Genomic DNA, 25,485 nt, shown 5'->3' with positions numbered 1-25,485 from the left:
TTCATATTCTTCAATAAGTTATTTATAATAAGTAAACAAAAATTTCTGAATAAATGTCATGGTTTTTTTTAGAAGTACATCCTAAAAAAGACTTCTTTTTCCCTGTTTTGAACTGGAATGTCCCCTTAACCATTGAAATTACTTAAAATTTCATCGTTTAATTGTATTTTACATTTATCAGAAATTTTTTTTTTAATTTTGAATTTTATTCAATTACAAAATTTTTTACTTTTCTATACAAAGAATTTCTTGTTCTATTTTTATTCGTAAAAAATTTCAATCTTAAAATTTCAAATTAATTATATTAGATTTACATTGAAATTAAAATTGTGTAATTTAAATAATTACAATTGCATTTTTTAGTATAAATAACTTCTTGCTCTCTTTTTTGTTTCTGTAAAATTTTTAATTTGAAAAATCTGTTTAAATTGGGTTAACATTGAAATTCAAAATATGAAATTTAAATAATGTAACCAACTAATGAAATTATTTACCATTATTTACCATTTATTTTTATCGTTTAATTGTATTATAAGTTTTTTCATTCAATTTCAAAGTTTTTAAATTTTCTGAAATTTAGATACAGTGGATGTCCCAGTTACTGTCCACCTAAGACCTAGTTTCCGTCCAGTTTAATTTTCAAAATAACATTTATAAAAAAATTATTTTCTTTTATTTGTTTACTTAAACTAATAATAATAATAATAACTAATATTAAACTAATTTATTCCTTTTGGCACGCAATCGACTTATTAGTTTAAGTAAACAAATAAAAGAAAATAATTTTTTTATAAATGTTATTTTGAAAATTAAACTGGACGGAAACTAGGTCTTAGGTGGACAGTAACTGGGACATCCACTGTATCTAAATTTCAGAAAATTTAAAAACTTTGAAATTGAATGAAAAAACTTATAATACAATTAAACGATAAAAATAAATGGTAAATAATGGTAAATAATTTCATTAGTTGGTTACATTATTTAAATTTCATATTTTGAATTTCAATGTTAACCCAATTTAAACAGATTTTTCAAATTAAAAATTTTACAGAAACAAAAAAGAGAGCAAGAAGTTATTTATACTAAAAAATGCAATTGTAATTATTTAAATTACACAATTTTAATTTCAATGTAAATCTAATATAATTAATTTGAAATTTTAAGATTGAAATTTTTTACGAATAAAAATAGAACAAGAAATTCTTTGTATAGAAAAGTAAAAAATTTTGTAATTGAATAAAATTCAAAATTAAAAAAAAAATTTCTGATAAATGTAAAATACAATTAAACGATGAAATTTTAAGTAATTTCAATGGTTAAGGGGACATTCCAGTTCAAAACAGGGAAAAAGAAGTCTTTTTTAGGATGTACTTCTAAAAAAAACCATGACATTTATTCAGAAATTTTTGTTTACTTATTATAAATAACTTATTGAAGAATATGAAAAAAAAAATTTTCCACTTGTAGTCCAAGATGGCGGCGATGTTCAACATTTTCAAAAAATATTCATTTTTTCATGGGGGATCGATTCCAAATGTTTTTACATTTGAACTGCAGAAATTTATTTACATTTTAATATCAACATAAACTATATATTAACCTGCATCCGTAAATTAAATTTTCATCTATTCTGCAATTAAAAAGTTAATTTGGAACGGAATAAGTTTTCATATGTTATGTATGTCTCAACCCTTTCGAAATCTTTGGTTTTTGACATATGTCCTTGATTTTTGAGGTGGCGAAGAAGGGAAGGGGAGGAGGGACTTGCGGCTATATACAGAGTCTTGAAATGATCTTAACCTCTAAATTAAGGTTATTTTTAGAGGGTGATGGGAGGGAGAAACTTGCGGCTATATTCAGAGTCTTGAAACGATTTTAACCTCTAAATTTAGGTCATTTTTGGTGGGGAGGGGGTACTTGCGACTATATTCAGATTTTTGAAACGATCTTAACCTCTAAATTTAGGTCATTTTTGAAGGGATGGAAAGAGGGGAAAGGGATGGGGGGGGCTTGCGGCTATATTTAGAGTCTTGAAACAGCGGCGGCAGCATAAGTCAAAAATTTTGAACGTTCATATGAACGAAATTTTTTTTGCAATTTCTTTAAGTACGAATTTTATTACAAAATATTGTTCAAAATATCTAAAAAGAAGTTATTAATTTAATTATTGTTTTATTTACTGTTTTATTTTACATAGTCATCATAATTTTTAATAATTTATAGATGGAAAAAAATATTTCGTTCATATGAACGATCAAAACTTTCGGCTAATGCGGCGGCGATATCTTTTTGTAATATAGGTATATATATATATATATATATAAATTAAGTACAAAAATTTAATTTAGTAAAATTAGGTTTCAATGAGAACTAAGCAATAACGTAATAAAATACTAAGTAAATACTAATTGAATTTCTTAATTTAATAATATTGCACATTTACTATACTACTCTAACAAAAAAAAATTTCGTGCTGTAGATTGATTTTCCAAAAATTTAATATTTTTTTTCATAGAATACACAGTTATTTTAATTATAATTTATTTATTATGTCACAAGAAAACCATAAGAACAGCAATTAAAAATAGAATAAACGAAAAAACTATAAATCCTATAAACAAGAGAGAAATATAAAAATATTTAAAATACTTATAACCTATCCAAAACTAATAATAATAAAGAATATAAAACATATAATAATTAGTAAAATCATAATACATATAGAATATGGCCTTATCTGTATCTAATCTAATTCGAGGGGGAATTTACTTGTTAAAGAAGTGTACACTTGACCACTCATTAGGCTATAATGTTACACCTATTATCAATATTATTATACACTTACTACAAAATATTAATGATTATTACATCGATATAAGTAAATTTCCCCTCAATCTAATTTTAATTTATATTAAACTTTATTTTTTTTTAACCTAATCGTCATTTGGGCTAATCTTTCTGTAAACTAAATTGCTTGTGGTGCAGATAATTTTTTAATTATATCTGATATTTCATTTTCTAATGTTTTTACGTCTTTTTTTGCATTATCTAAATTTTCTACATTTTCCTTGTTCTTTTCCAGCATATTAATCAATTTATTAAGGACTTGATCAGGCACTTTCACAATGTTACCCTCATTTCCATTTTGATGAAGTAGGTTATATACTTGTTTATATACCTTATTGTCTAATTCTCTTACGTAATTATTTACAACATTTTGCGCATTCAGTTCTTTTTTCTTATTGACAACTAATTCGTCTTGTTTTTCTTTTAACTCTTTTTTTATGCTTTCTACAATCTGTTTTGCTGGTCCTGGTGCTGATCTCGGGTCTAATTCCGGTGCTGATTCCGATGCTGATCCCGGTGCTGATCCCGGTGCTGATCCCGGTGCTGGTCCTGGTGATGGTCCTGGTGCTAAAGTCGTTTCTTCCTTATCACAGCAAAGTTCTACACAATATTGAGAACTATCCTCACAACTGTCAGAACTGCTACTGTCAGAACTGCTACTGTCACTAGAATTACATATTTATAATGAGACATTATATTAAATAAAAAATGTTCCAAATTTTTTAGGCAGAGTCCTCCCCGCATAATTATTCAAAACAACAACCATTTATGTTATCATTTGAATTAACGAGTACTAACGGAACGCTTTAAGGGATTAGTCGCAGTCAGATAATCGAAAAACGCTTTTTTTTGGTAATTTTTCTCTAAACATTTGTCCATTAAAAATTCTACACTTTTATTAAAATTTAATTTAAAGTAATATATCAATGATTAAAAGAAACAGCGATTTTGTAGTAAGGTGATCTTTGAAAACCTAAAGAAAATAATTTATACAAAAATTTTATATTCGTTTTTTTATTTTTCAAAACAAGACATTTTGTGTATGTTAAGATCATTCACTTTACTTATAAAAAGCAATCATTTTCATTTAAAAACAAAAAAAATGTTTTTAACAAATTTGTTGTATTTCAAAAAATAAATAGAAATATATAAAAATAATAGCAATTATATAAAATATAGATTATTCTTTTTTAGTTCTTACTAAAAAAAAACTTTGCCTTATAATTTTCACAAAAAAAAATTATTTAAATTAAAAAGTTTAATTACCTATCTGGTGAGCGTTTGACTAACAATTTTGTAAGTTGCTCCTAAAAATAAAAAACAATGTACAATTAATATTAAGATTGAAAATTCATTTTTTTGTATGAATTAATGATAAAGTAAATTAATTAAAAATTTGAATTTTAAATATACGATACAACATTATCTGATTTAAAACGTTGCAAAATAATATTTAAAATATTAAAAGTGTAAACGAAATACTAAAGAAAATTGACAAATTCAGACAATTTTTAGCGTTGGTTTACTGCAATTCAACAAATCTTATACAAACTAACTTTATATTGCAGCTGTGCAATATTATTGTGTTCAATAATAATTTATATTTGATTTTAATTAAAAACATAATTATGTAAATATAGTTTAAAATCTATCAAATAATATATATATTTTTACATTAAATATATTATTTACATTAAATCAACTAGAAAATATGATTTAAGCAAATTTAAATATTTTCAACTGTATATCAATACTAAAATAAGGTTGAATTATATATGTATAATATATTTGTTTAAAAAATATCGTATAAAAAAAAAGTATTTTATCTGAACAATTATTTTATTGGTGCAAATTTAATTAATTTATAATTTCAAAATATAACAAATATATCAGATATCATACATTTTCCTACGTTAAAAATACAATCGTCAAAAAAAACTCAAAATTACTGTTGCTTTATGGTGTTTTTACTGTTAGTTTCGTGGGCTTTTAAGCAACTTTTAAATATTTTCCAATTTAAAAAAAATCATATACAGGTATATTTTTTCACTTTGGGATAACTTTGGAGAAATCAAAGAAATACATTTTTGACTAGTATTATTTTTGACCATACTAGAATATATTTATACTACGATAAAAAGTTTATTCGAAAATGAAATGAAAATTAATAATAAAAACTTACATTTTTCAATAAAGATTGGATGGTCCCTGCTTCAGAAGATATCAAAGTAATGAGCAGAATGCCAAACAAAATGGAAAATATTTGAAAATTGTTCATTTTGTTTGTTATACAATGTCTTGTACTAAGATGATATTTGTCGTGTTTGCTTTCGGTTTATATACGAAAATCCTTCTTTGTTCTTCAAAAATTTGATAATAACTTTTTAAATAATTTATTTTATTCTCCAAATTCGAAACATCGTGACATTAAAAAAATTGATTAGGCACACATTATTTCAATTATGATTATGAATTTATATGATAAGCATGTACACGAATATAATTATTTTTTAATTTTGTACATTTTTATATACAAATTGACTCATAATTTCCATGAATATGTGAATGAGGAATTTCTTATCAATATATATTACAAAAGGGCCAATAAAATATTAGAGCCCAACGATTCAAAATGAAATGATAGATTGTTTAGACAATAAAATGTTAATTCATAAAATTAAGGCAAGCTCTTTTTTTCTTGCATATTTGATACAACTCAAAATATTAAGAAAATAGAATCAATTGAGTTTAGTACTTAGGTACTGTAAAATCCTGTGAAAAGAAACTGGACAAGCATTTGACTTTGAAATTAACGAAATTTTCTCGATTGGGAGAGACTATTATTCCATAGGCATCATCAATTAGCGAATACCTTTTTCATTGTTCTCTTTGTTATAATATCAAGAATGATCTACATTATTGGAATGTTCGATAACACATTTTTTAAATAAAGTAAACTAAACAAAAAAGAATCACTCACGACGAATGCCAATGTGTTTAAAAATTTCGTATAATGAAAACATTGATTAATATTATCATCAACAAGTGTGATTTATATTACCGAAAAGAAAAATTTTCATGCATAAAATTTAATTAAAAAATGTCTTTAAAAAATATTTTTAAGTATTCAATAGATGGAAAAATAAAAATTATTATTCTCATTGATATGTAGTAATTTTCATAAGATAAAAGTAGTAAGTAGGCAACTTTGGCCCAAATTCAATCAGTAATTTATTTAATTGCCTAGTTATTAAACTAATTGCCTGAAGAGTCTTCGGCAAATAGAAAATTGACGAATATTCTATAGCAGATTCTATAACTATAGTTAATTGATTATGAACATTAGAAATAGTTTATTGATGAAAATGCAACACTGGAGGAAAATTGTATTGTATCAAGAAAACCCATTTACTTATCTATATTTGATTCATCATTTTCTTGATCGAAGAATATTTTACTAGTTTGAAGTAAATGAAAATTAGTGAATCAAATACTAGCTCTTTTTAAAAAATTTGAAAATGTTTTTATAAAATTTCATATTTATTTTCTTTCCATGTAGAAGATATAAAAATAATAAACAGAAAGCTAAGCAATATTGAAAATATCTAAAACTTATTCCAAATTCAGAAAATTGTGACATTTCAATTTTCATTTATATAATGATAAACATGTATAAATAATTACTTACTATTTAATTTTTTACATTTTCCATGGATTACTCTTCAAACGGAAAAGAAATTTGATAAAATAACATCTATATACATTTGACTTCTAATTTCTATGAATATGTATGTGAGAATTTCATGTTAATATTAATTATAATAATCATATAAAATAATTCATATTCCTCACGTCACCGTTACGTACTTATAAATAAATAAACACAAATAATAAAATAATTTGAATTACATATGCTTTAAACTAAATAAAAAGAATAAATACAAAAATAGTAACTTAATTAACATTAAAAATTTTTGTAATTATAATTAAAAATTTGACAATAAAGTTTGTGCATGAAAATGCGATACAGTGTGAAATGAATAAATACTTGATTATTTTAAAGAATGCTTGTCGATTTATTATAATAGAAGTAAAATTTGATTACAAGCCATAATCTTTGGAGATACTGGTCATTTACATTTTTCTTTGCACCCACTTTCTTACAAATCCCACTTTTCTCTCGTCACGTGTCTTTCGCGTTGCGTGGTTCCAAATTTAAGGACACCACTATCATTCTACATGCTGCTATACAGTTAAACTCTCAACATACTCCCCCTTTTGAAATGCTCACGTTGATTAACATTAACAAAGAGACATTTCAACATAGAATGCACTCAAGAACACATATTAAATTCTTCAATCATTTTCATCGTCAATTGGAAGTACACAAATTTTAGGCAACGCTCGCTTAACAATACCCAATGACGTTCTTGCACTCACCACTCTTACTCTTCCATCATTACCCGAATGCAACTCCACTATTCTGCCTAATCGCCAACGCAATGGCGGCGCATTATCGTCCCTGATAACGATCATTTGCCCAATTTTAACATTTTCAACCTCTCTCTTCCACTTAAAGCGAGACTGCATTTGAGTCAAATACTCGCATGACCACCGCTTCCAGAATGACTGCTGCATCTGACATAAGAGCTGAAAACGATTTAAACGATTTAACTGAATATCTAAATGATTTTTTTCTAAGATTGAAGTAAATGAAGACCCGATCAAAAAATGACCAGGCGTAAGTGGAGTCAAATCATACGGATCTGTTGACTGGGAACAAAGCGGACGCGAATTCATTATTGACTCAACTTGCGTGAGTAAAGTATAAAACTCCTCAAAGGTCAACGGTGTGTCATTCAGCACTGTTCTCAAATGCGATTTCGCAGATTTCACACATGCTTCCCACAAACCTCCCATATGAGGAGAATACGGCGGAATACACTTCCACGAAATCGAGTTCTCGGCAACGAATTCCGAAATCTTAGCCTTGCTCTCAGATTCATTCAACAAACTCCTTATTATATCTTGAAGTTCATTTTTTGCTCCAATAAAATTTAGACCATTATCCGATTGTATAGATAGACATTTACCGCGGCGAGCTATGAATCGCTTAAGAGCATTCAGAAAAGTGTTTGTTGACAAATCAGAAGCCAATTCCAGATGCACAGCTTTCGTTGCCATACACACAAATACACACAAATATGCTTTTCCTGTAACATTTCGAGACAATTTAATTTTAAATGGACCTGCATAGTCTAATCCTGTGTGAGCAAAAGCTCGTGACGAAGTGACACGCTCGGCAGGCAAATTACCCATCAATTGAGTTGGACTTCTTGATCGCAATCGAAAACACAAAACACACCTTCGAAGTACACGACGTATTGCACAATTCGCTGAAATAATCCAATACATTTCTCGTAGAACACCTTTCAAAAACTGCGCACCTGCATGTAGATTTTTATAATGCATATTTCTAATTATCAATACCGTAAGCATGTGTTTAGTTGATAGGATAATAGGAAACTTTTGGGAATATGAAATTGGAGCATTGACTAATCTTCCCCCAACTCTCATCAATCCTTGATCATCCAAAAAGGGATTATAGGTAAGAATCTTGCTTGAAGAATTGATCGGTCTATTATGACGAAGATCAGCCAACTCTCTTGAAAATTCCTCCTCCTGATGCAACTTAAGCAACGAAATGCGAGCCCCTTCCAATTCTTCCGCAGATAAATGATCCTTGATAAGTGGGAAACCATCCCTCTTTCTCTTTAAATTATCCGAAAATCTTAAACAATATGCTGTGATTCGACACAACCTATTCCATGATGAATATCTACGAAAAATCGAAAAATCTCTCTCCACTGCGATAAATGTAAGAGCAGCCTTTTTTTCTTCCGGTATCTCTTTGACAGCGATTTCCTCATGCGGCCAATCATCCTTGATTCCACTCAACCACGACGGCCCATTCCACCAGAGACTTGACCTTTCCAGATCATCAAGTTCCATTCCTCTCGAGATCAGATCAGCAGGATTCTGATCTGTGCGCACATGATTCCACTGTTCTGGTGATGTCCATTGCTGTATTTCAGTGACCCTATTGCCAACGAAGATGTGCCACCTTGACGGGTCTGCCTTGATCCAGGACAAAGCCACCATCGAATCACTCCAAAACCAAGAATCCTTTATTTTTACCGTCAATGATTCCTTGACCTTGTGATGAAGATCAGCTAGTAATACGGCTCCACACAACTCCAGCCTCGGCAAACTCACCGTCTTCATTGGAGAAACCCTTGATCTTGCAGCGACAAGTCGCACCATCACTGATCCGTCATTGCTAATCGACCTCAAGTATATGCAAGCACCATATGCTACCTGGGATGAATCACAGAATCCATGTAACTCGATTTCCTGTGGTGATTGCACCAAAACATGCCGTGGAATTTTAATTTTTTTAATTTGTTTTAGCTGCTCACAATATAAGATCCATTGTTTTGCTACCTCAGTGGGAATGGGAACATCCCATCCTATTTTAAGTTTCCATAGACCTTGAAGCAGTATTTTCGATCGAACGACAAATGGTCCTATTAACCCCAAAGGATCGAAAACCTGCGCTATGACTGATAGAATCATCCTTTTTGTGACAATTTTTTCTTCACATTCGTAATTTGATTCATATGTTAGATAATCGCCTTCAGTTTGCCACTTTAAACCAAGAGTCTTGATTTCGGTAAGATCATGATTTCTGACTTCCATGTCCTTCTCAATTTTGTTTGAATAAATTTTCTGTAGTTCGAAACCAGCAGATTGTAATACCGCCTTGACTTCATCCACAATAGCGTCAATTTCTTCTTCAGTTTCTCCCCCAGAGAGCATGTCATCCACATAAAAATCCTCTCTAATAACTCGTGAGGCAAGTGGATGTGTGTTTCTACATTCCTCTGACAGCTGAAGCAAACACCTTGTGGCCAGATAAGGAGACGACGCTACTCCAAATGTCACGGTGTTAAGTTGGTATGTTATCATGGATTGATCTGGATCCTTCCGCCATAAAATGCACTGCAGATTCCTATGCTCTGGCTTGACCCAAATCTGGCGATACATCTTGACTATATCACCAGTGACCACGAATTTGTGTTGTCTGAATCGAAGAATGATCAAAAACAATTCCTGCTGAACAACTGGACCAACCATTACACAATCATTCAATGAGATTCCCGATGTTGTCCTGAATGAACCATCCAACACCACTCTGACCTTGGTAGTAGTACTGGATTCTTTAATGACTGCATGGTGCGGTAAATAGTTCATGAAACCAGTCTCCTGATCCAATATTCGAGTCATATGACCCAACTCAAGAAACTCATCCATATATTCTTGATACCTCAACTTTATGTTTTGATCCTTTCGAAAACGCCTCTCCATGGACAATAGTCGTTTCTCAGCTCCCGACCTAGATTCACCTAATGATCTTACATCCTTCTTCAATGGTAAGCTAACCTCAAATCTGCCGTCTTCTGCACGCCTGAATGTTTCAGAGAAATTGCTTTCGCACTCCAATTCCTCCGCAGATTTAATGCGAGCAACTGGAATCTCATTGATTTCCCAAAACCTCTTCATATGATCATCCAAATTTTTGTCAGTTGAGAGTCCACAGAAAAGAGTTGTCGTTTGTTTTTGATTATGTGCCTCAGGAAATGTCAAATATCCACCTAAGATCCACCCGAATTTGGTCAACTGAAGTACGGGATGACCTTGACCCGGTCTAATTTGCTGTGCCTCCATTGAATCCCAAAATATGGCAGTGCCTAAAAGAAGATCAATCGGTTGAGGATCATGGAAATTAGGATCTGCAAGTTTCACATGCTCAGGAATTGATAATCTGTCTAAACTTATTTTTGTTGTTGGTATACAATGCGAAATATTATTCGTGACAAGAAATTCAGCACGGACCCTATAATCGGTCTTAATTGATACAATGGTAGTCAACGTACATGACATTACTGATGTTTGCGTTAAGTTTATTCCCGATACAGCATGCATGATATTTTTTTTCTTTAGATTTAATTTTTTACAAAGTTCTTCAGTCATGAAATTAGCCATTGAACCATTGTCCAATAAAGCTCGCGCCCTAACTAACTGACCCAAATTATCCTTAACATAAATCACCGCAGTAGACAAAATCTTCTCGTTTGTATTTTTATTCGAAAACATATTTACAGACATGGTTGGTGTTTCCTCGTGATTGGCATTGGTTATGCATTGAGTCTCGTTTATTTTACCAATATGATAACTATTTGTCGCTTTGACTGTTGAATCCTTTTCTTTATGCAATAATGAGTGATGTGACGAGTTACAAATTCTACAACCTTTATTTGATTTACATTCACGCGCTGTGTGTTTTACACCTAAGCAATTGAAACATAATTCGAGTGCCTTCACTTTTTCACGTCTATCATCAATTGACAAATTCCGAAAAACTGAACATGAATAAATTCTATGATCCTGTCTACAAATGACACAGACAAATGACGAATCACCCGTGGACAAATGAGCTAATACCTTGTTATCTCGCTTCATACCCTGAGAAGAAACCATTTTAAAATTCGAATTTGAACTAACCCCTTGCGGTGTAATGACTTCTAACATTTGACACTTTAATTCTAAAAATGCAATGAAATCCTTAAGTTTTGATACCCTTTCCGATAAAGTTTTAAGTTCCCACTCTCGCTTAGTCGTATTATCTAATCTGGTAGAAGCTAAATACAACAACAAAGTGTCCCACGTGTCCACCGGCTCTTTTAACTGTTCCAAGATTCTAGTGTGTTTCTGCAAACCATCCGCCAAAACACGCAACGAGGTAGCCGATTCTCTTGTAACCATTGGGAGCTCGAATAATTGTTTTACATGGTAATTAATTATTAAACGCGAATTATGATAACGTTTCTTTAATAATTCTAAGACAATTGGATAATTTTGTTCAGTAACCTCAAATGAATCAATATATTCTTTCGCTGAGCCTGTTAATGCCGATTGTAAGTAATGAAATTTAGTTATTGCGTCCAATGCTACGTTTCTATCTACCACTGCGAGGAATGTGTCATAAAACCCCTGCCATTTTTCGTAACTCCCATCAAAAGTGGGGAGAGTGATTATGGGTAATCGCGCCTGTGATATTCCCCCACCGACTGTATTTACTGTCATGGCTGATTCTGGCCTACTCACTACACTTCGTCTACTCTCGTAAAATTGAGCCCTTTTTCGTTTAGCGATACTCTGCGTCTGAAAGAAAGCATTCTCGAACTGTTCTCGTTCTGTGTTTTCGGGAAGAGGCAAATATGCATCAATATCATCCTGGATATTGCTATATTCCGACCATAATAAGTCTAATTTATCTATGCGCGTTTCTAATTCAAAAATGGTCTCTTCCGACGCTTCATATCCCTCAATAAAATTCTTAAACCGCGTTGCCTTTGATTTTAAAATCGTGCGTTTCTTTTTCAAATCTGCTACCTCGGCCATTACGTTTACAAAATATATACACTAGACAGATACAATTCACACTTATATAAACAAAAATAGACGCTTACCAAATTCGTTAGATTATTTACAATCACAAATATATCTTTCATAAAACCTTTACAATAAAATCGAGCTGCTCTTGAATCGACATCAATATAAAAATTTCTCGTTTGAAAGTTGTTCCTTGTATTTTTCACCTCTTGTTCCAGATCTCCAGATAAATAAATAATTCGTCAGATAAAATGTTGAACCTCAGTTTTGTCAATCGTTAGAATAAAATGTTTGAGTATCTCCAGTTTAATAGTTTACAATGTTTCATGAATAATGGCGTCGCGTGCCCCTCGTGGTGATTAGATTTATTTCCTTGTAATTTTTCCACAACATCAATTAAATTATTAAATCACACTCCTTGGATATTAAAATCCGGCTTCGAAGGACCAAAAATGTGCATGAAAATGCGATACAGTGTGAAATGAATAAATACTTGATTATTTTAAAGAATGCTTGTCGATTTATTATAATAGAAGTAAAATTTGATTACAAGCCATAATCTTTGGAGATACTGGTCATTTACATTTTTCTTTGCACCCACTTTCTTACAAATCCCACTTTTCTCTCGTCACGTGTCTTTCGCGTTGCGTGGTTCCAAATTTAAGGACACCACTATCATTCTACATGCTGCTATACAGATAAACTCTCAACAAAGTTAATTAACGACAATAATTTAATAATAATGTTATTTCGAAAGTGTTAAATGTTTGAAAATTGTTTTTAGCAATGTTCAACAATACACAGAATAATATTTTATAGTTTTGTATAATTAAATTTTAAACCAAATGCATAATTACTAATTATTAAAATTTAATAAATTTAATATTTTTGATTAACCTTCACCTATATACTCAAAATGTTTATAATATCGTTAAATTATGCAATTAATTTTTAAAGAGTGGAACAGGTGCAATGAGGTAAGAAAATCTTGTGAAATAAAATAAACGCAAATATAAATCATTTCGCTACGTTTGCAGAATATTTTGTAATCGTCTGTTGTAAAAAAGTTATTATTAATAAATTCGTGAAATCAGCACAGAAAATAAAAAATATTTTTTTTAAATCGAAATATAGAAAAAACAATTCTATTAGACCACAGAAATGTTTCTACCAAGCGAAAAAAGAAAAAAATTTTTTTTTACAGAAGTTATTGCAAAATGATTTTTTTTTTGTCATTTTTTAAACAAATGCTTGTTTCTCGTAAACGAATGGACCGATTTCAATAAATCGAACGGCCACACAAAGAGGAGGAAATAGACTTCCGTTTAAAATTAAAAATTTTTAAAAAAATTAATTTTTTTTAATAATTTTTTAATAAATTGTTTATAAACAATGGAATTTTTTTTTATGCAAGATAATTTCTTTGAAACAAATAAATTTTCTTTGTATCAAAAAAAAATTTGTCAAAGAAACTGATTTCATTGAATCAAAGAACTCTTTATTCTCGGTGTAGGAGATGGTTTTTTTATATTTAATTTTTTTTTAATTTACTATAGCATGAACAATAACAAAACGAAAAATCAGAAAATAAAATCTGGATGCGCTGATAAATAAGTAAATAATTATATTTTTATTAAATTATTTATTAATTTTTTATTAAATTCAATTAGACTTATTGAAAACGCGTGCGCCAAAAGAATGGAAAAAATCAATATGTTATAAAAAAATATTTTTTTATTTTAAATATGAAAAAAATATGTAAATAAATAAATAAATAATAAAAAAAAATAATAATAATAAAAATATAATAGTAAAAATAATATTAGAATTAAATAATTAATTGGAATATAATTAATAAATAAATAAAAGTATATTTTTTGGATAACAAATTTTATTATAGAAATAATTGATAAATATATTATAACAACGACAATAATTGTCAACAAATAATACAGTTTATGTTCGCAATTGCTCATATTCATTGAATTGAAATATCCGAACAGGATTTAAAATTTTCCTGTGGTCCACAGCCAGTTTGTCCTTTACCATCATTGCATATACCCCATGAATTTCCCGTTATATATTCCCAACGAAATACACAATGTTTGCATGTTAATCCATTTGGTAGAATAACTTTAATGTTAATAATTCCCGGTCCTTTATTTTCCATATCGTAAGATTTATTGCCATCAGCTAATTTAAGAGGAATAAAACATTCCTCCTCTTCTAGTTCCTTATCGTATTTCAAAGGACAAAGATTGAATATAAAGTATCCTTTGTGAGCGGCAGAAATATTCACTTCTACGTCAATAATTTCACCTGATTTATATCTGCGGAAAATTCATTGTTCTCATTTTAGATTCGTCGCGAATAAAAATTTTAAACAAAAAAAAAAAACCTTATATTTTTTTTTATTTTTACAATTTCATTTTTCTCAACGAGAGAATATAACAAAAAAAGGATTATTATTTTTTTTTTTTTACGTTTTTACGATTGTTCCAGTTCCATAAGTTCCTCCATTTTCAGTTGGTCTTGGACGAGAAAGTCGATAATCATCGCCACAAATTCCACAATTTCCATTATTTATTGAATGCTGAATCTGAAAATTTTTCATTTGCAAAATAGTTAGTCTTTAGGGTTCCATACTCGAAGGGGGAACCCTAATTCAATTAATTATTTAATTGAACCAAATACGATTTATTTTGTTCAAATAAATGCGATTCAAGTTATTTGAATCAAATAAATATTTTTTCGATCTAAATAAAAAGTATTTGAACCAATTAAATATTTTTCAAATAATTTGAATTATTTGAATCAAATAATTTTTTTTTTTTCAGGATAGCGATTATGTATTTTGATTTAACTTTCACGTCAAAGTCATTTTCATTTTGACTTCGTTGTCATTTTTCGTAGTTTTACGTAAAATGATTGTTTTGATTTGTCAAATTGTAATATCCACAATTTATTTAGGAATTAAATTATAAAAAAAGTAAAGTAAGTAATTTTAAACAGTTGAAAAAGCGGTATAATTAAGGAATTTTTAAAAGTTTAATAATTAGGTTAAAATTATTTTAAAAAAAAATTATTTCATCTGTCAACGGTAAGTATTTTTTAATGTTGAAACCAGGGATATGTTATAATTGTTTTGAATAATGCCTTACTTACATTTTTATAAATTTAGTCAGAATAAAATAAACTAAAATATCAAAAACTAAAGAAGAAATTATGTCGTTTAAAAGACAATTAAAAACATAAAAAATTACTTACATTTGACCGATGAAATATTTTTTTTCCTAAAATAATTTTAACTTAAATTAGTTTCCTATACTGTTTTAAGCAAATTGACATTTTCTACATAATTTATTGATGTAATTTAAAATAAGAAAATGCTCAACATAAATTATTATTAAAAATACTCAATTTTTTGGCATAATGTAATTGCAATTAATTCCTAAACATAAATTCAGTAACGAGACTGTTATTTATATTTGTGTAAATAAAAATTAACGATTAATTTTATTTAAACTATAATTAATTATATATAAATAGTAATATTTAAATAATTCTTTCAATTTTTCCTCTTAACATATATGTGAATGAATAAATAAATAAAATAATATTAATGTTTTAATTATATTTCATAAATTAAAGTTTTTTTAATCTCTTACTTTTACTTAGTTTGTTTAAGTTATAAAAGTTTTTTTTTAAAAATCCTTGTAATGCTGTCTTGATCTTTTTAAAATTACTTACTTCACTTTTTCATCATTTAATTTCTAAATAAAGTTTTTATTCTTAAATTTTTAATAAAGGGAAAAAAGTAATTATACTTTAAAATTGTGGTTATTACAATTAGACAAATCAAAACAATCATTTTACGTAAAACTATGTAAAATGACATTTGACTACGAAGTCAAAATGAAAATGACTTTGACGTCAAAGTTAAATCAAAATACATAATCGCTACCCAGTGTATTATTTTCATTTTTTTACTTAATTAACAAACACCCACAAAAAAAAATTTTGTCCGGCAAAAGAGACTAGTCATTCTTACGTATTTTGGGTCACTGAATCCGAATCAGGGGGCAGAATTTAAAAGTTGGCTCTTATTTTTGAGATAAACTCAAAAAACTGTTTAAAAAAGAAAAAAAAAATCCAAAAGTGACAAAATTTTTGTATGACATTGCGATAGTGTAATTCCATGTATTTTTAGCCATTGATTCCAATAAACAAAAAATTAAAAAAAAAAAAACTCAAAATCAGTTTTTTGGCATTATCTTCAAAAATTTTAAGCTAATCTCTCAATTCTAATTTTGAATTCGAATTCAGTGGAAAATAGTACAATGTATATACATGGAAATACAATATCGTAGTGTTTCGGCAAAAAATTATCTCTGTCCCTAATTCAGGATTTTTATCAGATTTTTGCGATATCATCCAGAATCATTTCGGAAAGTATCTATTTTTTAAAAAATTAGGCCTTAACGACTTTTGATTAAAATATAAAATGGATTGAGCCAAAAATTTGTAATTACCTCTATTGCCATTTAAATGTTCGAAAATTCTTTACTTTTATGGTATAATTTTAATTTTAATACCCTAAAGTATTATGCAAATTATTATGTAAATTAAGTGTTGAAATTTAATTTTTTTTTAAATTTTTTGTCTTATTTTGTATACATACGTATTTTTGCGTATAGATTACAAAAAAAATATAGCGATCACCATTGGAGTTGATTATCAATGAAAGTAAAATAATTATATTAATAATAAATAATTATTATTTAGTAAAAAACTTTTTTGTTCAAAACAATTTATTTTAAAAATTGTATTTCAAAATTTGTTAGAATTAATTTTATTTATTATTTTTTAAAACAACTTTTTTAGTTTTGAAGTTATGTTAATGGGCTAAGAATCTTTAAGGAGGTTCAATTCATTAACATAAACTCAAAACTAAAAAAATTTTTTTTTTTTATAGAACTAAAAATATATTTAAAATTTATTACACCCAAATTCGACAGATCCAATATTGTACAAATTTTGGAAAAAACTTATTTTCAATTAAATTTTATTTTGTTTAATAATAATTAATAAACATTTTGTATTTTTTCTTAAAAGTTAGTGAACAATTCTAATTTTTATCCAATTTTTATAAACAATTACTCATTTTTCTCTTTTGAAAGATTCTCTGCAATTCTGATTTTGTGTTTTTGTTAAATAATTGTTTGTTTAAAAAATAGAAAAAAAAAATTTTATTTGTTTATTAACTTTTGAACAAAAATATTTTTCAATAAAATTCAACAAACAGAATTGTAGAAAATATTTCAAAGAGAAAAATGAGCTATTGTTTGTAAGAATTGTATAAAAATTACAATTTTTCACTAACTTTTAAGAAAAAATAAAAAATGTTTATTAATTATTATTTAACAAAACAAATTTTAACTGAAAATAATTTTTTTTCCAAAATTGTACAATTGAAACTGTTGAATTTGGGTGTAATAAATTTTTAAATTTATTTTTAGTTCTGTTAAAAACAACTTTTTAGTTTTGAGGTTATGTTAATGGGCTAAGAATCCTTAAGGAAAATAATTTAGTCACGAAAAAAAATGCAACTAAAATATTTCTATTATATATCCAGGAGAAATTATATATTTATCTCACAGTCTAATAAATATTTATTCCCTCACAACACAAGGATATTTAGGATATCCCTGGGACGTCCTGGGGATATCCATTTGCTTTTGGCGATTCGGATATCCCTAAGATATCCTCTGGATATCCATGGACATCTCTAAGATATCCCAGGGATATCCAAACCGCCGAAAAAAAATCGATATCCCCAGGACGTCCCAAGGATATCCTGAATATCCTTTTGTTGTGAGGGTTTGATTCAAATAAATTTTTATTTAATTAAATTTAATTTAATTTTCTTTTATTTTTAATAAAAAATTTTATATTTACGCTAAATAAATAGGCTATAATAGGCTGTGAGACAAATATACATTTATTTAACTCAAATATATTATATTTGATTCAAATAAAATATTTCTCAGGGTGATACAAATTGTATAGTGAAAAAAATTATTTTTCTTAAATTTTTTTTGAATAAAAAAACATTTTTTCCTTTTTTTTTACATAGTCTCACCTCTTTGCCACCACAGAAACCCTGATTATCAGTATAATTTGGAGGAGTTTTAAATCCCTTTCTCCATGCACTTAATCTATTCACAGGATCAGTTACTTTTCCATGGCCAAAAATTCCTTGTAAATTAATAACAAGAATGAAGGTTAAAATAAAAATTTTCATTTTGAAATAAAAAAAAAAAAAGTAAATAATTTTTCCAATTTATTGAGAAAAATTCCAATAAATTTGTTTATTGATTTCATATTGGAAGGCGTTTTCTTTTTATATGGTTCTTATAATAAAATTGGAAGGGGAATTATTCATTATTCAAAAAACAACTGTTTTATTTATTTTTTTTTTTTTAATGTTTATTTCAATATAATCTAAAGGAAAAAGTTATAAAAATATTAGCATTTATGACGATTGTCATAATAAGAAATTTTTTTTTCATTTATTTGCAATTCAGGTGTTACACTTTTGATGTCATGATGAAACAAATGAATTATGCGCTGATAAAAAAAAAATAATAACAATAATATCAAATTAGCATATAAAAATAAAATAAAATTAGAAAATTATCAGTAAAATTTTAATTTTAAAATTATAAAGTAAGATATTAGTATCAAGGTGTTAAAAATAGAGAAAACATACATTTTTCCCCATTGAAGAATTATGAAAAATTTTAAATAAACATTTATACTATCAATACAGCTGAGTTTATTTAAATTTTTTTTTTCTTTACGTTACTGATGCACGTTGAAACATTATTTATGTATTTTTATTTTTAAAGTTGGACTTGAAGGAGTGATATTTTTACTATATATTTCAAAATTAGAAATTTTTCAAAATTTTCGAGTCTTACGTTAAATCAAACTCAAAGAAAGGTATTTTATTTTTATATATTTTTTCTAAATTTCTTTTTTTTTTTTTGTAAATTAAAATAAAATTTTATTTTTATAACTTTTAAAAATAATTTTCTCGGTATTTAAATTTTTTTTTTTTTTGAATGAAAATAAAAAAGATTTTATTTTTTAAATAATTTTTCTTGACTTTTTTTTTGTCTGTTAACTGAATGAATGTATAAAATTTTTACTTCTCATGAGGAGATATTTATTTAAAAATTATATTCATATATTTAAATTATACTGAATGAATTTTTAATCTTTAATACATTATTATTTTTAATAATGAACTTTCCTTTTAATTTTAATTTCTTTTCAATTACCAATACAGATTTGAGAAAAGAATTGTGTCACCGCCAAGAAATGTAATTTACGTTTAATAAATCAGTGTTTTCATTGAATTTTCCCTCTAGTATTATTAATAATTTTACATATTTCTCTTTTTTGTTTCCTTCCTTAAAATTAAATATATATATATAATAATTGCAAATTATATTATGAATCCATAAATTCATTTTAAAATCTAAAGATATCTCTTTTTATAGGTCGCAATATAATTTTCGTACAGAAATTATTTCGTAAATGGAATCTATTGAAAATTTTGAAGGTATATATACTATATTAATTATTTGAATATTGAATTATATTTTAATTTTTATCTTGTTAAGCGAAATTTTTAACTGAAGGAATTAAAAATAGATTTTAATAAAAATAGATTTTTTCTTAATTGTCATATAACGACTTTTATAGATATTTTTTAGGCTCGAAAAAAAAGAATTTTCTTTTTTATTTTTTTTATTATACCAAAAATAAGCACAATAAATTAAATTAAATATATATATTATTTTTGAATTACAATTTTTATATAAAAAAATATTTATTTACTGAATACTAATGTCAGAACAAGTTTTAAATGTTTCTTGAGGTCCGCAGCCAGTTGCTTCATTTCCGTCTTCACAAGTGCCCCAATTGTTTCCAGCTATATATTCCCATCTGAGAACACAATTTCTGCAAGTTATTCCTCTCGGGAGAATTACCTGAGATTTGTAAATTCCAGGAGGATTATCTCCCATTTCATATCGATCCGCACCGTTTGCAAATTTTAGGGGAATAAAGCATTCTTCCGTTTCGAGTTCACGTGAATGTCGCAAGGGACATAAAGAAAATCTAAAGAAACCACGATGAGTATTTGTAAAATCACTAATGACATCTATTATTTGTCCCTCTCGATATCTATTGTGAAATATAAAAATTATTATTTTTTTTTTAATTATATATTTATAAATTATAAATTTGCAAAAAAAAAAAAAAAAAAAATTTAAACCCAAAATTTTTTAAACAATAATTTAAAAATTTTCAGCCAAATAAATATATTTATTTGTTTTACATAGAATTTATTTGGTTTAAATAAAAATTTTCTTTGCGCTAAATAAATTTTTATTTGTGCTAAATTAAATTTTTTTAATTTGAAACATATAGTTATTTGGCTCTGAGACAAATATAACTTTTATTTTATTCAAATATAAATTTTATTTGTCTGAAATAAAATTATTCTCTGGGTGTTGTAGTTTGAAAAAAATGATTATTTTTTTTACTTTTTTTTTTGTTTATAAATAAATGAAAATTTTTTCCCTTTTTTTTTTGTTTATAAATAAATGAAATTTTTTCACTTACCTCTCGACTATAATTCCCTGGCCAAAAATTCCAGTATTTTCATTTGGTCGCGGTCGACTCTCTCCAAAACTGTCTCCACAGATTCCACATTTTCCATGAAACCAACCATGTTGAACCTAAAGAATAAAATAAAATTTCTAATTTTTTAAAATTCATTTTTCACATAAGTATATTGTATTCAATTATATTGAAAATTAACTCACGCCAACACTGCCACAATAATTTTGATCATCATCATAACAAACTGGAGTTTCAAATCCCCTTCTCCATGCACTTGCCTAATTTTTAATTTAAAAAAATATTTATAAATAAAAAAGTAAAAAATAAATAAACTATTTTATAAATATTTATAAAAAAAAAATCAATGGAAAATGTAAAGAATGTAAAAACCGAAAGATGTGGACTACTTACTAATGATTAGTAAAAAAAATAATAAATTATTAAATATTTATAATTAATTAATAATAATAATTGTAATTAATAATAATAATTTAATTCCTATTTTTTAATTAGAAAATATAAATAAATAATTATTTACAATAAAAATAATTATGAATATTATTCATTATATTAATAAAATATTACTTGCACTATTTACTGGTTGCATCAATTTTCCATGACCGTATATTTCAGAAATTAGAAATATGGACAAAATTATTAATATCTTTCCAAATTGCATTTTCTTTTTTTTTTTTTTTTCTCAAAACAAGAACGTGAGTAATAAATATTCTCAATAAGTGGGAAATTAATTTCATTTTTTTTTTTTGCATTTATATAGGTGCTAAAATGACATGTAATATTTATTTATTTGACAAATAGAAACATATGTGCGTCTTACTTTTGTCCGAGATTTTTGTTAAGAAAAAAAAAATATATATATATGGGTGATTGGGAAGACATAGTCAACCTTTTGGAATTTTGATTTAGACAAAATTCTGAGAGGGACCATTTGGTTAAAAATTTAAAAAAAAATTTTTACAAATTTATAAAAATAAAGATATTTTTTACGTTTTTTGGTTATCCGTAATGCATTCCGTAAAAAAACAAATGGATGACTTCCGATTGAAAGAAATGTTGTGATTGGTTAGTTTAAGAGAAAGTCACTAGAAATTTTCTTTTTTTAATTTGAAAATGTAAACAGAAAATGTTTACAAAATTATTAAATTAAAAAATTAAATGTAAAATAAAAAGTGAAGTGAGTGTAGAAAAATAACCTAAAATGGAATACCAAATGTTTTCTCCGATTTGTTTAACTCAAGGTAAGTAGAGAAAAAATAATTACAAAAAAACTTTCCAGGTTAAGTAGGGTTAACTTGTATACATTTTATAGTTTAAAAAAAAATTACTAACACCTAAATAATTAATGATTTAAAACTAAATAATAAAAATAAATAAAAAAATTCATCAATTAATTAATAAATTTTATTAAAAAACATTGATTTTTTTTTTTAAAATAATAAAATCACTAATTTTATTAGATTAAAAAAAAAATTGATTCTGGAATGAATCTTTCGATTGATTTCAGAATAATTTTTTTTGCAAATAATTTATTTTGTAACGTCAAAATTTTTGTTAATTTTAATAATAACTAAAATAATTAAAAACTGTGAATTTTTCCAATTCTCTTTTAATTAATTAAGCGACAAAATTCAAAATCATTTTTATTATCTTTTTAAATTTAATTAATAATAAAATTCATGAAAAAAACCGTCTGAAAAAAGCTGCCATCTATTGGCGCTTATTGTCAAACAACTAAATTTTTCTAATTTTTTTTTTGACAAAAAATTTTTTGTATCAAATTTTTAGTTTGAAAAATAATGAATTCTCTAATTTTATTGAATTATAAAAAAGAAATTGATTCTGGAATCAATCTTTGGATTGATTTCAGAATCAATTTTTTTTTTGCAAAAATTTTTTTTTGTAACGTCAAAATTTTTGTTAATTTTAATAATAACTAAAATAATTAAAAACTGTGAGTTTTTCCAATTCTCTTTTAATTAATTAAGCGACAAAATTCAAAATCATTTTTATTATCTTTTTAAATTTAATTAATAATAAAATTCATGAAAAAAACCGTCTGAAAAAAGCTGCCATCTATTGGCGCTTACTGTCAAACAACTAAATTTTTCTAATTTTTTTTTTGACAAAAAATTTTTTGTATCAAATTTCTAATTTGAAAAATAATGAATTCTCTAATTTTTTTTTTTGCAAAAATTTTTTTTTGTAACGTCAAAATTTTTGTTCATTTTAATAATTACGTAAATAATTAAAAACTATAAGTTTTTCCATTTCTAGAAGTAGATCGAACACCATAAAATTTTCTGATCTGTTCGCGTAAAATATGTTTAATTTTTTATAGAATCGTCAAATATCAATAATATTTTATTATTTACTATTATATTAATTATTTTTTTGGTGTGATTTTTCAATAATTGGAAAATAAAATTTCATATTTACAAATTATTAAATTAAAATGAATTCACAAATTCTTTTTCTTTATGGGTGAATCTTTCAAAAATGACAAATGCTGAATTAAGAAAAAAAAATTTTAAACCACTGTTATGACTATTGCTATGTGAAGAGAAGGACCTAAATAAGTTTCTAAAATTCGTTGTTACGATCTTCATACAGGGTGTTCCAAAAATATGGGAACTTGCAAATATCTTGAAAAGTACGTATTTTCGTGATACTTTTTTTTCACTATTGGGTCCCGGAACCAATGTTTTGTAATAAAAAATGTAGATCTTTTTTATGGGAACAACTTTTGTTTTGGATATTTTTTACGAAAATGCGTACTTTTCGAGATATTTGCAAGTTTCCATACTTTTGGAACACCCTGTATAAACATTATTGTTTAAAAAATAATTGTTTAATTTAAAATAATTGTTTAATATTTTGTAGTCGATACAATGACGAATCCGTTTAAATCTTGTTACTCGGGGGTTATTGGGGTCCATGATTACGAATCTGGAATCAGTTTTAAAAAATTCAAAATGACAGATACAAAATGGCGGACGACTATCTTTTAAATCTATTTAATTGGCTTCAAAATCGTTAATGAAGGGTTTTCAAGGTCGGTGAACACAAATCTGAAGATAACCAGAGTAACCATTTTCAAGTAAATTGGATGGATGTTAAAAATTGGCGTCCGCCATATGGGATCCGCCATTTTGAATTTTTGAAAACGGAATTGAAAATTGTAATCAGCTGACAAAAATCTTGAAGGAACCATTTCGTTTGATTTTTTTTAACTTTATTATTCGATATGTTCTTTTTTTTACATAGCTCCCTTTGACCCCCTGTATTTCCTAAAGGAGACATATGCTCATCTAGAAATTTTGCAGGGATTATTGGGTCATCATATGTTACCATTTGGCATAAAGAAAGTTTCAAAATTCGAGGTACAAAATAGGTGCATTTTTTGCATGGGGCTTTATAATCGATGGATGTGACTAGCGATCACGGAGGGGAGGTTTATTAATTCTAATATGAAAATATTAAATTAATAAAAAAAGTAATAATAGTATTTGCGATATTTCATACAAATAAAAGAATATTCTGAAAATGATTAATAATATTTATTGTTTATTTATCAAAAAAATGAATTTCATTCACTTCTTTCATGATGTGTACTGACCAAAACAACATCGTCTCTGTAAACACTTTTGAATTCTTCATTTCTCAATTATCAATTTTTTTTTCATTTACTCATTATATTTGTAACCGGTCATGGACGGAAGTTTACTTTGCGAACAAAACTGATTTAATTCTAGGAAAAAATATTTTACAAATATTCTGTTTTACGCTTTATAAGTCAATTTTAAATAATGTAATTAGTAGATGTTACTACACAAAAGATGTTTTCCTATTGCAGTATGAATGCAATAATTCTTCTTTAAATAAAACTTACTTCGCCAACGGTAACGGTGGGGAGCTTTTATGTTATTTTTTAAATTTTAATTAATTAATTAAAGGCAATTAAAAGCATACAATAAACATGTAATAAAAAAATGAGCCAAAAATTCAGAACGTTCGCCGAACAAAAAAAAAATTTGTTTAAAAAAAAATTTCTATTGGAAAATCTTCAGAATGGTGAAAATATACATTTTCAATAATAAAAAATAGATATTTTTAAAAAATAGGGTAAAAAAAACTCCCACTAAGATGAAATATGCAAAACAAAAATCCCCTCAGAGCATGACGCGCTCGAACCCCTAAAACCACCCCTAACGCATATAGCGCATGCAAGACCTTAAATTGGTCAATTTCACGACTTTCCTGTTTGCCTTTGTTACTAAAAATATTTTCAAAAATTCTTTATTATTACCCCCTTCCAAAATCAATATTCGGTATAACGCGTTTTTGGGGTTCGAGCGCGTTATACCGAAAATGGATATAGGAAGAGGGTAATAAAAGAGAATTTTT

General features: G+C 26.7%; 5 protein-coding genes across 6 annotated transcripts in view; 1 reads left to right on the top strand and 4 right to left on the bottom strand.

Moving 5' to 3' along the window:
• The window catches only part of LOC127284920 (uncharacterized), a 94,523-nt gene that overhangs the window by 19,245 nt on the left and 49,793 nt on the right, over positions 1-25,485 (top strand). The gene's annotated exons all lie outside the window — the stretch shown is intronic.
• On the bottom strand, positions 2,525-5,186 carry LOC127284912 (uncharacterized). 2 transcript variants are annotated; one of them, XM_051310633.1, is made up of 4 exons: positions 5,030-5,186; positions 4,114-4,154; positions 3,386-3,512; positions 2,525-3,313 (listed from the first exon to the last, which is right to left on the bottom strand). In XM_051310633.1, exons 1-4 carry the CDS (start codon positions 5,123-5,125, stop codon positions 2,966-2,968), a joined length of 612 nt encoding a protein of 203 aa, XP_051166590.1. In that variant the 5' UTR covers positions 5,126-5,186; the 3' UTR covers positions 2,525-2,965. The 2 variants fall into 2 exon arrangements, with proteins under 2 accessions (XP_051166590.1, XP_051166589.1); XM_051310632.1 differs by having other exon boundaries at positions 2,525-3,512.
• Positions 7,204-12,372, bottom strand: LOC127284864 (uncharacterized). The gene has a single exon (XM_051310562.1). The coding sequence runs from the start codon at positions 12,370-12,372 to the stop codon at positions 7,204-7,206; it is 5,169 nt and encodes a 1,722-aa protein (XP_051166519.1).
• On the bottom strand, positions 14,235-18,717 carry LOC127284919 (uncharacterized). Its single transcript, XM_051310640.1, has 3 exons — positions 18,506-18,717; positions 14,847-14,962; positions 14,235-14,693 (listed from the first exon to the last, which is right to left on the bottom strand). The coding sequence occupies exons 1-3, from the start codon at positions 18,665-18,667 to the stop codon at positions 14,342-14,344; spliced, it is 630 nt and encodes a 209-aa protein (XP_051166597.1). The 5' UTR covers positions 18,668-18,717; the 3' UTR covers positions 14,235-14,341.
• LOC127284863 (uncharacterized) lies at positions 20,164-21,667 on the bottom strand. Its single transcript, XM_051310561.1, has 4 exons — positions 21,659-21,667; positions 21,264-21,338; positions 21,061-21,176; positions 20,164-20,619 (listed from the first exon to the last, which is right to left on the bottom strand). Exons 1-4 carry the CDS (start codon positions 21,665-21,667, stop codon positions 20,268-20,270), a joined length of 552 nt encoding a protein of 183 aa, XP_051166518.1. The 3' UTR covers positions 20,164-20,267.

Source organism: Leptopilina boulardi, unplaced genomic scaffold, assembly GCF_019393585.1.
Source record: "Leptopilina boulardi isolate dan_hultmark-lab unplaced genomic scaffold, ZJU_Lbou_2.1 LbouV2_327, whole genome shotgun sequence".
Taxonomy (NCBI): Eukaryota; Metazoa; Arthropoda; class Insecta; order Hymenoptera; family Figitidae; genus Leptopilina; species Leptopilina boulardi.
Note: the sequence above shows the minus strand (reverse complement) of the source record. Positions and strands in the feature narration are given on the sequence as shown.

Bases quoted from the DNA above. Each gene is read 5' to 3' on its own strand.
- LOC127284912 (XM_051310632.1), bottom strand. From the start codon at position 5,125: ATGAACAATTTTCAAATATTTTCCATTTTGTTTGGCATTCTGCTCATT. The intron at 4,155-5,029 runs GTAAGTTTTTAT...TTTTATTTTTAG, and splicing joins TCCAATCTTTATTGAAAAAT to GAGCAACTTACAAAATTGTT. The intron at 3,513-4,113 runs GTAATTAAACTT...ATGTAATTCTAG, and splicing joins GTCAAACGCTCACCAGATAG to TGACAGTAGCAGTTCTGACA.
- LOC127284864 (XM_051310562.1), bottom strand. From the start codon at position 12,372: ATGGCCGAGGTAGCAGATTTGAAAAAGAAACGCACGATTTTAAAATCA.
- LOC127284919 (XM_051310640.1), bottom strand. From the start codon at position 18,667: ATGAAAATTTTTATTTTAACCTTCATTCTTGTTATTAATTTACAAGGA. The intron at 14,963-18,505 runs GTGAGACTATGT...AAAAATTTTCAG, and splicing joins GTTTCTGTGGTGGCAAAGAG to ATTCAGCATTCAATAAATAA. The intron at 14,694-14,846 runs GTAAAAAAAAAA...AATTTTCCGCAG, and splicing joins ACTGGAACAATCGTAAAAAC to ATATAAATCAGGTGAAATTA.
- LOC127284863 (XM_051310561.1), bottom strand. The intron at 21,177-21,263 runs GTGAGTTAATTT...TTTATTCTTTAG, and splicing joins ATTATTGTGGCAGTGTTGGC to GTTCAACATGGTTGGTTTCA. The intron at 20,620-21,060 runs GTAAGTGAAAAA...ATTTCACAATAG, and splicing joins CAGGGAATTATAGTCGAGAG to ATATCGAGAGGGACAAATAA.